General features: G+C 37.0%; 2 protein-coding genes across 3 annotated transcripts in view; both read left to right on the forward strand.

The window, feature by feature from the left end:
- Nucleotides 1-178: 178 nt before the first annotated feature.
- Nucleotides 179-3,536, forward strand: tex36 (testis expressed 36). The gene is made up of 4 exons (XM_048190994.1): nucleotides 179-364; nucleotides 480-620; nucleotides 2,557-2,637; nucleotides 2,728-3,536. Exons 1-4 carry the CDS (start codon nucleotides 314-316, stop codon nucleotides 3,049-3,051), a joined length of 597 nt encoding a protein of 198 aa, XP_048046951.1. The 5' UTR covers nucleotides 179-313; the 3' UTR covers nucleotides 3,052-3,536.
- A 6,683-nt stretch (nucleotides 3,537-10,219) lies between these two features.
- Nucleotides 10,220-12,847, forward strand: part of ctbp2a (C-terminal binding protein 2a) — a 58,766-nt gene continuing 56,138 nt past the window's right edge. Inside the window, exon 1 of one of the 2 annotated variants that reach the window (XM_048191002.1) lies at nucleotides 10,220-10,471. The gene's annotated coding sequence lies outside the window, so the exon portion shown is untranslated. The remainder of the gene's footprint in view (nucleotides 10,472-12,847) is intronic. The other variant, XM_048191003.1, reaches the window with a different exon arrangement.

Here is a 12,847-nt window from a genome sequence, read left to right on the forward strand (position 1 = left end):
ATATTTTAGTTCACGATATTATATCGAAATAACTGAATTTTGTATATTATATAAATAGACAATAAATCTATTTTTACTTTTACAAAACGTTACTTATTTTATTACAATATTATTTTAATCCTCGATATTTCTGCATATTGTATGTTAACATGCATATATTTACTGTTTTGTTCGTGAACAGCGTATGTGTGCTGTTGCCATGGTTTCAAAATCACTGAGCGCTCACCTGAGTTCACCTCAGTGGTCAATTGCGTTTGGGAATGAAACTTACAAACTTTTAGTTACGTGTTGATTTTAAATTCATGCAGTGACAATGAACAAAGGAGGCAAGAGATATTTTAATAAGAACAAGAGCGGGAACTGGGTAAGATTACCACACTTTCCTATAAATACGTTTGGCCTGATTTTTACATCGGTCTCACTTCTTTCTTTCTTTCTTTCTTAGTTAGTTAGTTATCTGTCCGTTTGCTCTTTTCCAGTTTGTTCACACTGGTATGTCGCAGACTGGACACACACGTGACCTGTGTACCAGCACAGGTTCAATGCTGGCACATGGTGTTCCTCAACCCCTGACACAAACAGAAGACAGATATCCCAGATTATTTATCAATCCTGAAAAGGTTAGTCATTACTATTATTAAAATATCTTACACTACAATGAATGACCATCTAGAAAATTACTTGCAGATAGCAAATTCTGAAGGAAATGGATTTTCAGTGCTGGGTAGTAACTGATCTGGGGTGAGTTTCCCGAAAGCATCGTTGGTGAACCATGGTCGTAAGTCCCATTGAACTCTATTGGTAACGACGGAACTTGCGACCATAGTTCGCTTTGGGAAACGCATCCCTGGATTACATAGGCGGCCTAATCAGATTCCAAAAAAATAAGTACTTGTAATTAGATTATATAACATTTTAAAATACTTGTCAGACTACAGTTACTTTTTTATTGATTACATGGTATTCTTACAATGGCAGTAAAATATCCCGACTTCTTTTTAATTTTATTTTTTTTCTTTTCCTCTCTAATAAAGCCTACTGCTTAAATGTGTGCAGAAGGTCTTTCGGGTTTGTGGAATTGCACACACAGACCAGCCACTAATCATGAATCTGTTACTGAAAACTGAGAGACACACAGCAGTTGATCACTGGATTTACACAAATCATTTCACTTTTAACAAGTGTTTTCTCAACATTGCAACATTGCATATCTAATAAGTTCCTGTCGACACACGTTAATTATTTTTTGAATTATCATTCAGTGAATCATTAAACCATGTATTACTGTCTTTGGAAGGCTTTTGTCTTTCAAACACATTAAAATGATATGATGTGACAATTTTTTTAATCTTTTTTAGTAAATGTTTTTAAGTTTTTATTTTAAAATTATTTATTTTAATTTGAAATTTTTATGATTTTATTACTTAATAGCTTTCATTATAAATGCACAAACCCCTACAGTTCCATCATGAACCCCAGTCTAGAAAACCCTGACATAATATTTAATGCTCTTAATGTTGTTGAAAACAAAGAATGGTATATATTTTCTTTCTCTTTGTATTTTATATATATCATATATCAATATATATAAATAATGTGATAAAAGAGTTAGGTCAAAAGTAATCAAAAATTAGTCAGATTATAAATCAGATTATATAACCATTATTTCCACACCCGTAAGACCTTCGTTCATCTCCAGAACACAAATTAAGATATTTTTGATAAAATCCAATGGCTCAGTGAGGCCTCCATTGCCAGCAAGACAATTAACACTTTCAGATGCCCATAAAGTTACTAAAAACATATTTAAAACAGTTCATGTGACTACAGTGGTTCAACCTTAATGTTATGAAGCGACGATAATACTTTTTGTGCGGCCAAAAAAAACAAAACAAAATAATGACTTTATTCAACAATATCTAGTGATGGGCAATTTTAAAACACTGCTTCATGAAGCTTTGAAGCTTTACGAATCTTTTGTTTCAAATCAGTGGTTCGGAGTGTGTATCAAACTGCCAAAGTCACATGATTTCAGTAAACGAGGCTTCATCATAGGTGTTTCGAAATTTCAGTGGTTCACCACTGGGGGGCGTGACTTTGGCAGTTTGATACACACTCCGAAACACTGATTTGATACAAAAGATTCGTAAAGCTTCATGAAGCAGTGTTTTGAAATCACCCATCACTAGATATTGTTGAATAAAGTCATTATTATTATTATTATTATTATTATTTTAGCTTTCTGGGTATCTGAAAGTGTTAATTATCTTGCTGGCAATGGAGGCCTCACTGAGCCATCAGATTTCATCAAAAAATATCTTAATTTGTGTTCTGAAGATGAACAAAGGTCTTACGGGTGTGGAAAGACATGAGGGTGAGTAATTAATGACAGAATTTTCATTTTTGGGTAAACTAACCCTTTAAATGTGTAATGTAATGGATTATTTCGGTTATTTTGGAATCAGTAACCGACTAATGTGTAAGTAATCTACCCAACACTGACTGTACTGTAATCATGTTGATCATTCATTCTCACACTGAGTCTTTCTGTTGCAGAAAACAATAGGTAGAGAATATCCACTGTCAGCACATGATAACCGCACAGCACTGCAGGACACTATTGACGTGTATGATCAGGTGAGTTCCTCATTATGATAAACAGTGATTATATTTATTATATTTCATGACTTTATACCCATTTCACTGTGCATGCGTTCATGTGTAAAGGGTTTAGGCCGTAAGAAATGTCTTGATGAGCATCGCCAGCACAACTCTCATTACTGCCTGTGCCAACATTATGACACCTTGAGTCCAGTTAGCGCAGCACAGTGGAACAACTCAGCATATCGGACTGACTTCCTGCCCAAACAGGAAACAGAGGGCAGAAAGGACACAATCAGAAGGCGCTTTCCCAGGGATCACTCAGTGAGGTCTCAAATAAACGCTACGGCTCAGGCCGAGGAGTGTTTCATGTGGTTTGGAAGGGACGACTCTAACCAGTACACTCCACTAAGTGTACTAGCATCCACCAACCACTCCTTAACTCCCTAAATAAGACAATCAGAGATGATCAGACTGTTTATGACACTAAACATAATGCTCTGTGGGAATTTCCGAGAGGTTGCTCACTGCAAAGCCATGGGTGGGGCGTGAAGTCCAACTCCCCCTCTCTAGATGTAATTTGGGCATAATGGGTGGAGCTAGACCCATAACTTTATCCCTCCACCCATTATATCCACAGAGGTAGAGCTGGACTAGCTGTACGTCATTCGTCTCTGCAGTGAGCACCACTTGGAATTTCCTAGCAGGTGTGAATTATCTGATTTAACCAGCAGAGGTCAGTCTCTTTTTTGTCTGTCTGTGCCACTCAACTTTATATTTGCAGTCACAATTTTTTTAAACGTTTCATTCTGTAAGATGAGTATCAGTGTTGAATGCAGTATACCATATAATAATAAAAAAAGAAACATTTTCAGCTGAGTCTTATAAAAAAGAAAAATGTATTAAAATGTATTAAAGTCATTATGAAATCAAAATTGACATTCTTGTTTTTTATGCAATATTGCAGTATTTGTTATAAATAATCTATATGTGCACATCATTTTTTATTATTCATGTCCCCATGTAATCTTTATTTAAAATAACTTCCTTTCCCTCTTTCAACGACTTCTCTGATGACGTTTACTGGCGCGAGGGCGGGACAACACGTCACTCACCTGAGATTGACCAATAGCAAACCACAACCATCCAATTAAATCCTCATGGACAAAATCAAGTCCCGCCCTTCATTTTGTTCAAGAAGCTGTTTAACTCTGATATACACCGATCAAGCATAACATTATGACTACAGACAGGTAAAGTGAATAACACTGATTATCTCTTCATCACGGCACCTGTTAGTGGGTGAGATATATTAGGCATCAAGTGAACATTTTGTCCTTAAAGTTAATGTGTTAGAAGCAGGAAAAATGGATAAGCATTAGGATTTGAGCGAGTTTGACAAGGGCCAAATTGTGATGGCTAGACGACTGGGTCAGAGCATCTCCAAAACTTGCAGCTCTTGTGGGGTGTTCCCGGTCTGCAGTGGTCAGAATCTATCAAAAGTGGTCCAAGGAAGGAACCGTGGTGAACCAGTGACAGGGTCATGGGTGGCCAAGGCTCATTGATGCACGTGAGGAGCGAAGGCTGGCCCGTGTGGTCCGATCCAACAGACGAGCTACTGTAGCTCAAACTGCTCAAGAAGTTAATGCTGGTTCTGATAGAAAGGTGTCAGAATACACAGTGCATCACAGTTTGGGGCTGCATAGCAGACCAGTCAGGGTGCCCATGCTGACCCCTGTCCACCGCCCAAGCACCAACAGTGGGCATGTGAGCATCAGAACTGGACACAGAGCAATGGAAGAAGGTGGCTTGGTCTGATAAATCACGTTTTCTTTTACATCACATGCATGGCCGGGTGCGTGTGCGTTGCTTACCTGGGGATCACATGGCACCAGGATATGGGAAGAAGGCAAGCCGGCGGAGGCAGTGTGATGCTTTAGGCAATGTTCTGCTGGGAACCTTTGGATCCTGCCATCCATGTGGATGTTACTTTGACACGTAGCACCTACCTAAGCATTGTTGCAGACCATGTACACCCTTTCATGGAAACGGTATTCCCTGGTGGCTGTGACCTCTTTTAGCAGGATAATGCGCCCTGCCACACAGCAAAAATGTTCAGGAATGGTTTGAGGAGCACAACAATGAGTTTGAGGTGTTGACTTGGCCTCCGAATTCCCCAGATCTCAATCCAATCGAGCATCTGTGGGATGTGCTGAACAAACAAGTCCGATCCATGGAGGCTCCACCTCGCAACTTACAGGACTTAAAGGATCTGCTGCTAACATCTTGGTACGAGATACCACATCACACCTTCAGGGGTCTAGAGGAGTCCATGCCTCGACGGGTCAGGGCTGTTTTGGCAGCAAAAGGGGGACCAACACAATATTAGGAAGGTGGTCATAATGTTATGCCTGATCAGTGTACTTCACAATAGAGAAAACTATCACAACTTCCATTTCATGCTTACTTACTTTAAACTTGTCTTAGCCTATCCCCCAGTTTCACAGACAAGGCATAAGCTAGTCCCAGACTAAAATGCATGTTTGAGCTGTTTTAACTGAAAGCAACTTGTATTTACATATCTTAAAATATGTCAGTGACATTGTTTTGACTCAAGATTATCATTTTTTCTAGAGTACATTTATAAAAGCTACTTAAATATCCTAATTGAAATGAGGTCTAATCCTGGCTTAGGCTGAGCCCTGTCTGTGAAACTGGGCCTATATGTCTTAGAACTACCTAAAAAAACACAGAAATAACTGACAAATCTTAATTGGGAAGAGTTTGGAAGAATTTGAAATCTCTGACTTTTGCTCGCAAACTCTAGCATTAAAAAAACGCTGAAATGAATAAACTGTTATATGAGATTACAGGGGTCCCTTTTGCTGTTTAAGAGAAATAACTGAAATGCTAAAGAGATCTCCTTTGTAATTTTTCTTTCTTATGGGAATATTTAAATTTAAATTGCCGTTTAATGTGGCATTTTACTCACCTGATGTGGTTCAAAGCGAAAAACGGGGATTTGTGGTGATATAAGGGTAAAAAACTCTGTGACGTGTGGGCCAAAGCTCAGTATCCTGCCTTTGAAAGAGATTAAACAGTGAGCGGCGTTACATTATCTCAGCTTCAAAGAGAGACCGTAAGATTGCCATCTTATTCTAGCAGGTGTTGCATTTGAAACGGCAGCTGTGTCTCTGTATGTGCGCACCTGGAAAAGAGCAGCGAGGAGAATCCTCTGTGCTTTCCAGATTTCCTTCAACAGCGTGTCCAGATAGCAGGAACAGTGGGAGAGATATTGAGGGAATTGCTCTTGTTTTTTAGCCCCTATTCTGAAATGCAATCCAAGAAAATGACATCTTGTAATTTAGTATTTATTTTTTTGATGGTAATGAAGTTTTACACATTACATTTCTTTCATAACCTATTCATGAAAGATAAGCCTGGAAAAAAAAAAAAAACATGTTGCCATGGTGATGATGGCAAAGAGAATTCTCTTAACATTGTCTGTTCTGTTAATATTGTCTGGTTTTGCAAAGTGAGTCTTTGATTTTTCAAATGCTAAACATTGATCTTAATATTATTTGCCTCTGTGTGGCTATTTATTGAAAGCTCATTGCAATTCTCTCTGTTGAAAGACATTAAAAAATAGATTGCTAGTCACAAGCTGATGGATTTGCTGAATGGAATGTAGAATAGCCCGGTTGAGATCAAAGAACCGCATCTCACTGAGATTCCTCTTTTTTATTGAACTGCCACTTTAAAGGTCCATACACACCAACAAGCATCTGAGTTGAGTTTAAAAATAAATTAAGTCCATTTTCCTTCTTAACAGGAAACATTAAAGATTTCACAAATATGTGGTTACATTTACACTAAAACAAACCTTTTAGGTTACTATGGGAACAAATGGTTTAACCTCAAGGATTTATAAAAGGATAGTCAGATGTCAAGGTACATTAGAATGCATTATGGGTTAATAGAGTAGATTAATCAGCATAAATGATTTCTGAATAAGAGCCTTAACTTAAGGGCATTCCAACCTAATCACTTCATTTCACTGTCCTCATTATAATTAATATTGCCAGGTAATGAATTAATGAAACAATCTGGCATGTTTTACACGAGAGGTCAAGACAAATAATTTAGCCCATACTGTTCTCCTCTGATGAAATAATTGGTGCATCTTAACACTCTCATTAGCCTTTTTTTCCCAGACAAGTGTAAACAAATGCTTCTTTGTAATGCAGAAATTAATTCACTTCGCAGTTATGTTATGCGTATGATCTGCTGTCTAAACCCTACCTTTGATTTCCAGTCATTATAATTCATAGGGCATAATTTGGTTATGTTTTCTCCTAGTCGACAGCATCTTTTCCTTGATGCTGTTATTGTGAGATATCGCTCACTGTTGCCTCTCAGCTGCACATCCTTGTTTTTCAGCTTGGCCCTGTGATAACTCTGTCTAACCTTGAGAAATGGCTGCATGAGACCCAGGACACCGCAGAATAAACCTTCTTAGTGATGAAATATTCATTCAAATGAGGTGGAGAGGGCTGCTGCATTAGAATAAGTCATTGTTAAAAGATTGCTCACATCCGTAGAGGCGTACAGTGCATCACTGTGAATAGATCAGTCTGAGAGGATGTTAAAACACACAGAAAAACTTGATGTGTTCAATGAGAAAAGTCAGTACTCCATGTTGCACCGGTTCACTCAAGTGTGTCTTGCATTTTACTATCACTGAGTCATCACTAGTGGAATGAGAAATGAAAAGCAGTGGACTCACCCTCTAGAAAATGTTATTGTGCCACTGAAACAAACAGAAAAGAATGTTTTAGCACATTTCACATCACATGTGATGATGTGGTTTCATTTTAGGCCTCAAATGTGAAGCAATAAAGCACATGAATTGAATAATAGTAAGATCTTTTTTCTACATACACACTCTTATAAATAAAGGTTCTAAGATGGTGTTTTTGCAGCAATGCCACAGAAGAACTGTTTCTGGTTGACCAAAGAATTTTCAATTAAACTCTACTAACAAAAAAAAGAACATTCTAAGTTAATAATCTGTAGGCCCACATCTGTGTTTTTTCCCCTCTTTATTTATTTTTTATTCATTCATTCTATTTTTCCCCCTCAGTTGTGTAGGGGTGGTGAGCGTTTTGAGGTTTGTGTTTATAGCAAGGACATTTCCTCGTTCATTGATCATTTCAGTGTAGGCAATAAATTATGGGCCTGATTTCACAGACAGGGCTTAGATTAAACCAGGATTAGGCCTTAGTTTAATTAGCATATTTAAAGGGTTAGTTCACCCAAAAATGAAATTTCTGTCATTAATTACTCACCCTCGTGTTGTTCCAAACCTGTAAGACCTTCGTTCATCTTCAGAACACAAATGAAGATATTTTTAATGAAATCCGAGAGTTTTTCCCATAGAAAGCAATGAAATTACCACATTCAAGGTCCTCGTTAAAACAGTCAGCGTGACTACAGTGGTTCCTTAAAGCTATGAAGCGACAAGAATACTTTTTGTGCACAAAAATTTATTCAACAATTTCCTTTCTACCCTATCATTTTCCTATGCAGTTTACGTTGAAGACACATTGCAGAGCTTCCATGTTCTACATCAGAACGCCAGCTCAGTCTTGGCCGGCTCCTGCCTCAGCATCACACACATGTGTCATGGTGCTCACATGAACAGCCAATACTGAGCCGGCATTCGGACATAAACACGGAAGCGCTGCAATGCATCAACTGCGTAGGAGACTGACAAGGTAGAGAAGAAATTGTTGAATAAATCATTATTTTTGTTTTGTTTTTGCGCATAAAAACTATTCTTGTCACTTTATAACATTAAGGTTGAACCACTGTAGTCAAGTGGACTATTTTAACGATGTATTTACTACTTTTCTGGACCTTGGATGTGGTAATTTCTTTGCTTTCTGTGGGAGATAAAATGAAATTTGATGGATTTCATCAAAAATATCTTAATTTCTGTTCCAAAGATGAAAGAAAGTCTTATGGGTTTGGAACGACATGAGTAATTAATGACATGAGTTTCATTTAATGGTGTACTAACCCTTTAAATAGCTGTTACAAAAATATTACAGCTGTGCATCTTGAGATGCAGCTTATAGATGCCAAAAAAAACTTATTTTTAAGGGTGTGAGTATGGAAGTGTATGAAAGTGCATACATGTTTTTAATTTAACTGAAGCACATTGAGTTATTTTATTGCATTTAATCAATGCCATTCATGCATCCACTTGAGCTCATGGATCATGTGACATTAAAGAAAGCCTCATTTTATATGTTAATTATTCCTAGAAACTGTTGAGCAAAAAAAGAAACCATATCAAACATACATCATTCCCAGCGGACACGAGTGATACAATTGTTGTGAATTGTAATTAGCTAAGTTTCGTCATAGTTCTTGACAGGCAAATCAGTATATATATATATATATATATATATATATATATATATATACATGGTATTGTATACATACTGATTACGTACTTTAAAGCAAAGAGTCAAAGACAAACTTTAGAGTGAAATGAATCTGAATCAGCATTTTGTGCCCAGAGAGGCAAAATGTAAAAGTGCTGAATTTGGGGGAAATTCATGATGAGTTTCTAGAGAATGGAGAGAGTCTGTGGATAAAGCATAGGCACCAATAACCATGACCTAACACATTTGTGTTTTATTATCCAGCTTTGCCCTCATATTTTTCCTCCATATCACTGTATTTTTATGCATGCCCTATATTTTTGAATTACAATATCTGCATCTGCACTATTGAACCACGCATCTGATTTATTGTCAGTATTTATTGTTAATTAGTGAAAGTGTTTGTATTTATTGGCTACTCAACATGATGTCAAGGTCGCTGTCTTGTAAAGATGTGTTATATTGTCTAACCTGAATTGACAATAAACTACTCTGATTCTGAAATATTCATTTAACTCCAACTGAATGATGTGAAGACAACCATTGGTTTACCTCTCAATGATATCACTGTCAATTATAAGATGAATATTTGCATTTTTAAAAATGTAAAACAAAAAAGAAGCACTAAATGCAGAAAAAAATATTTCAAATTCTCCTCTATTTTATAGGTCACCAATCAGCTAGAGCGCTGACTAACAAATGAAGACTAACAAATTTTCACTTATTTGCTCAGATATACTGAAAATTAGTATTAAATGAGTCTAATGAAAAACAAAAATAGTAGTCTCTGACTGAAAAATACATATTATAATACAATATTATATTCTACTTTCACATATTATCACATTATTGTGTTAAATAAGGTTGATTTTAAGTCATTTTACAGTAACAACCTAATTATTCAAACTGAATTGAATTCAAAATAAACTGAAGTACTCGACATGAATGAAAAACATAGCTGTCATATAAGTAACAAAGATATGAAAATCAATACCAGGGGTAAAAATGAGAGAATGTTGACTACCGAGATAGCAATCAATGCTAGTGGTCTGTGGTCAAACTGACCAGTGCAAACGACACTCGATGTGGGCGTGACCTCGCGCTAACCGCCCAGCTATTGGTCGACTCAGTCCAAAGCCCCGCCTCTTTCAAAAAAAGATAGAGAAAAAAGAAAAGGAAAACAGAGACATCTCAATCCTTGCAACTGGGGAAAAGATGAAACGTAGTGCACCATAGTCTACGAATCACCTCCTCTTTTCTTTTCTTTTTTTTTTTTTAAAAACCCAGTAAACCACCTTCTTTCGCTCTGAGCCAAACTGAGCCACATCTGTAAGTTATTTCAATCACCTAAAGCCAACAATCATAATCAGATATTCAGTTTTGGGACACGCTGGATTAAGTTTTGTAGCATTTTAAAGGTGAGTCATTAATCACGAACGTTTCTACGTGCATTTGAGCAGCGGATTGATTATTAATGGATATATGAATCCGATATCTTCATACATATATAGGCGTTTATCCAGGTAAGATATAAGATGCACTCGCCGGTTGTTGGTTTAAGGAACCGCGGCTGGTGTTGCGCGGTGTGTCCGTCCATGTGTGTGTTTATTCGCCTGCGACATGGAGGGGATGGGTGGGCTTTTCTCCCTGTGTTTCTAATATCCGAGGACATCTTGAGCCACTCCGCGACAGAAATAGTTGGAAATGGAACGTCTTTGGTTGGTTACATTGGGTTTTTGATCTCTGGCTGCATTGTATCGGCTGATTTGGTTACACTGTTTTCATTAGGTCAACTGAAAACACTGTTGCAACAATGTTGACCATATATAAAATAGCTTTAATAAAACTGTTGATATGTGCTATTTTAGCATATTTTCTTAATGTTGAATGTCTTTTAAGGGCACTATATAAGGAAATATACATTTGGAGTCAACATTGAAGCTAATATTTGTATTTAGTTGGTAACTAGGTTCCTAAATATGATTTTGACCAAGTCAGTCAACCCCTATTTTGATCAAGTTTAAAAGTTTAGTCTTGTCGCTCAACTTATTACATATGCATTTGTGGTGTTTTTGATGATCTTTTAGCTCACAGAATTAAAACAAGATATTAAGAAGTGTAGGTAGTGTGTGTGTATGTGTGTGTGTTTAGGGAGATGCCCCTTTGTCTGTGCTGGAGGAGAGGGGGTGTGTACAGATGTTCGCTACCAGGACATCTGCTGTTTCTAAGGGCTTTGTCAAGGGCCCTTTCAAGAAGGCACAGGGGCCCGAAAGACAAACATATGTGCTACTTTTTTAAGCTTAACTCCGCAAGATATGCAATCCTTGTTGATTAATAGGATTCAATGTAAGTGTAAATAATGCATAGTGTTACTCACAAGCAGTTATGTATTCTCAGTAGGCTGCATGTTTGGGTTTGACGACTGGAGACCTTGATTTCTAACACGTCCATTACATTTTCCACTGAGAATTCTCCCCCTCTCTCTCTCTCTCTCTCGCCCCGGAGCGCTCACACATCACACACTGAATCATAGTGTACATGGCAGCATATGAAGCTGGAAGACATTTATTAGAGTCAGACAGGAAAATGCAAAAGGCTTATTTAATATTTATGGCATCCTGTTCTTCAGGTGTGCAGAGGGAATGTGTGAGTTCATTTATATGTTGCTGAGATCACAGATGTAGTTTGATCAGCTGCTTATAAAGCGGTTATACATTGGATATCAAGCGGTGACCCAGCATGCCACCAAAACTGTTTATTGTGCAGAAATGTCCTTAAAATTAAACTTGGTTGCATGCCATGCCATCTGATTTGTCTAGCTGATGAATTTGCCCCCGAAACCTATAGAGTTAGATTGGATGCCCAACCTCCGACATCAACAACAAAAGATATGGAAACTTATTTTTCTTTTAAAAGTTGAGCCTATTTATTTTGCAGTCCTAACTATGCATAGTAATATGGGTTGTGACTTTCCCCACAAGTAGGAAACGCCTATATTTATTCTGTGTGCTGTAAATTACTCACAAATCATATGATGGTTCATTATCTCTAAGTTTTCACAAAATATTAGTTGTTTGCATGCCTTTTGCAGGACATTGCACCATTTCATGCTTTTCATCTTCAGAAAGATCTTTCTTCCTCCCTAATATTGCATGAGAACTGTGACTTGCTTAATAATGTGGAACAACCTCTTTAAGCAGGGTTTTACCTAAGTAGAACGGGCAAACCTGTCTGAGATATTATATATATATATATATATATATATATATAATACTTTTTCTGTGACGGGTGCTTAAGATATATTCCCAGTTCTAAATAAATGAATGCTATGTAGATTATTTGACTTATTATTTCATATGAGCCTAAGGGCATGTAAATGCATGTTTCAGTGTTACAAGCAGGAAGTTTTCTACATGTTATCAGTCATCAGTCAGAGATGAGTGTGTCAAATGAATGTCTATATGGTAGTAATAAACGGCTTTAAGATAATATTAGTTAAGTGATTAGTAAGCATGTGTTCTTTAAACTTTGACCTTTGGATGCTTAAAATAATTTTCTAAATTCATTAAACGCCCCATTGTGAGATGGATATGTTTGACAACAGTAGATTTTCATGTGACACTGAATATTTCACATTTATTGTCGGTGACATACAAAACTTAATCCTGTTTCATCCTATGAAATTGTTAAACGATACAGGTCATACAGGCCCATATGAATATCTAACTATTTTAAGAAAAATGCATGTGATGTAATGGAAAATTCAGTACAAATTCATAGTGTTTTTTTTGCAC

This window comes from Megalobrama amblycephala, linkage group LG5, assembly GCF_018812025.1.
Source record: "Megalobrama amblycephala isolate DHTTF-2021 linkage group LG5, ASM1881202v1, whole genome shotgun sequence".
Classification (NCBI taxonomy): Eukaryota; Metazoa; Chordata; class Actinopteri; order Cypriniformes; family Xenocyprididae; genus Megalobrama; species Megalobrama amblycephala.

Coding starts and splice junctions, on each gene's coding strand:
- tex36 (XM_048190994.1), top strand. CDS start 314: ATGAACAAAGGAGGCAAGAGATATTTTAATAAGAACAAGAGCGGGAAC. Junction 365..479: donor AGAACAAGAGCGGGAACTGG/GTAAGATTACCA, acceptor GCTCTTTTCCAG/TTTGTTCACACTGGTATGTC. Junction 621..2,556: donor TATTTATCAATCCTGAAAAG/GTTAGTCATTAC, acceptor TTTCTGTTGCAG/AAAACAATAGGTAGAGAATA.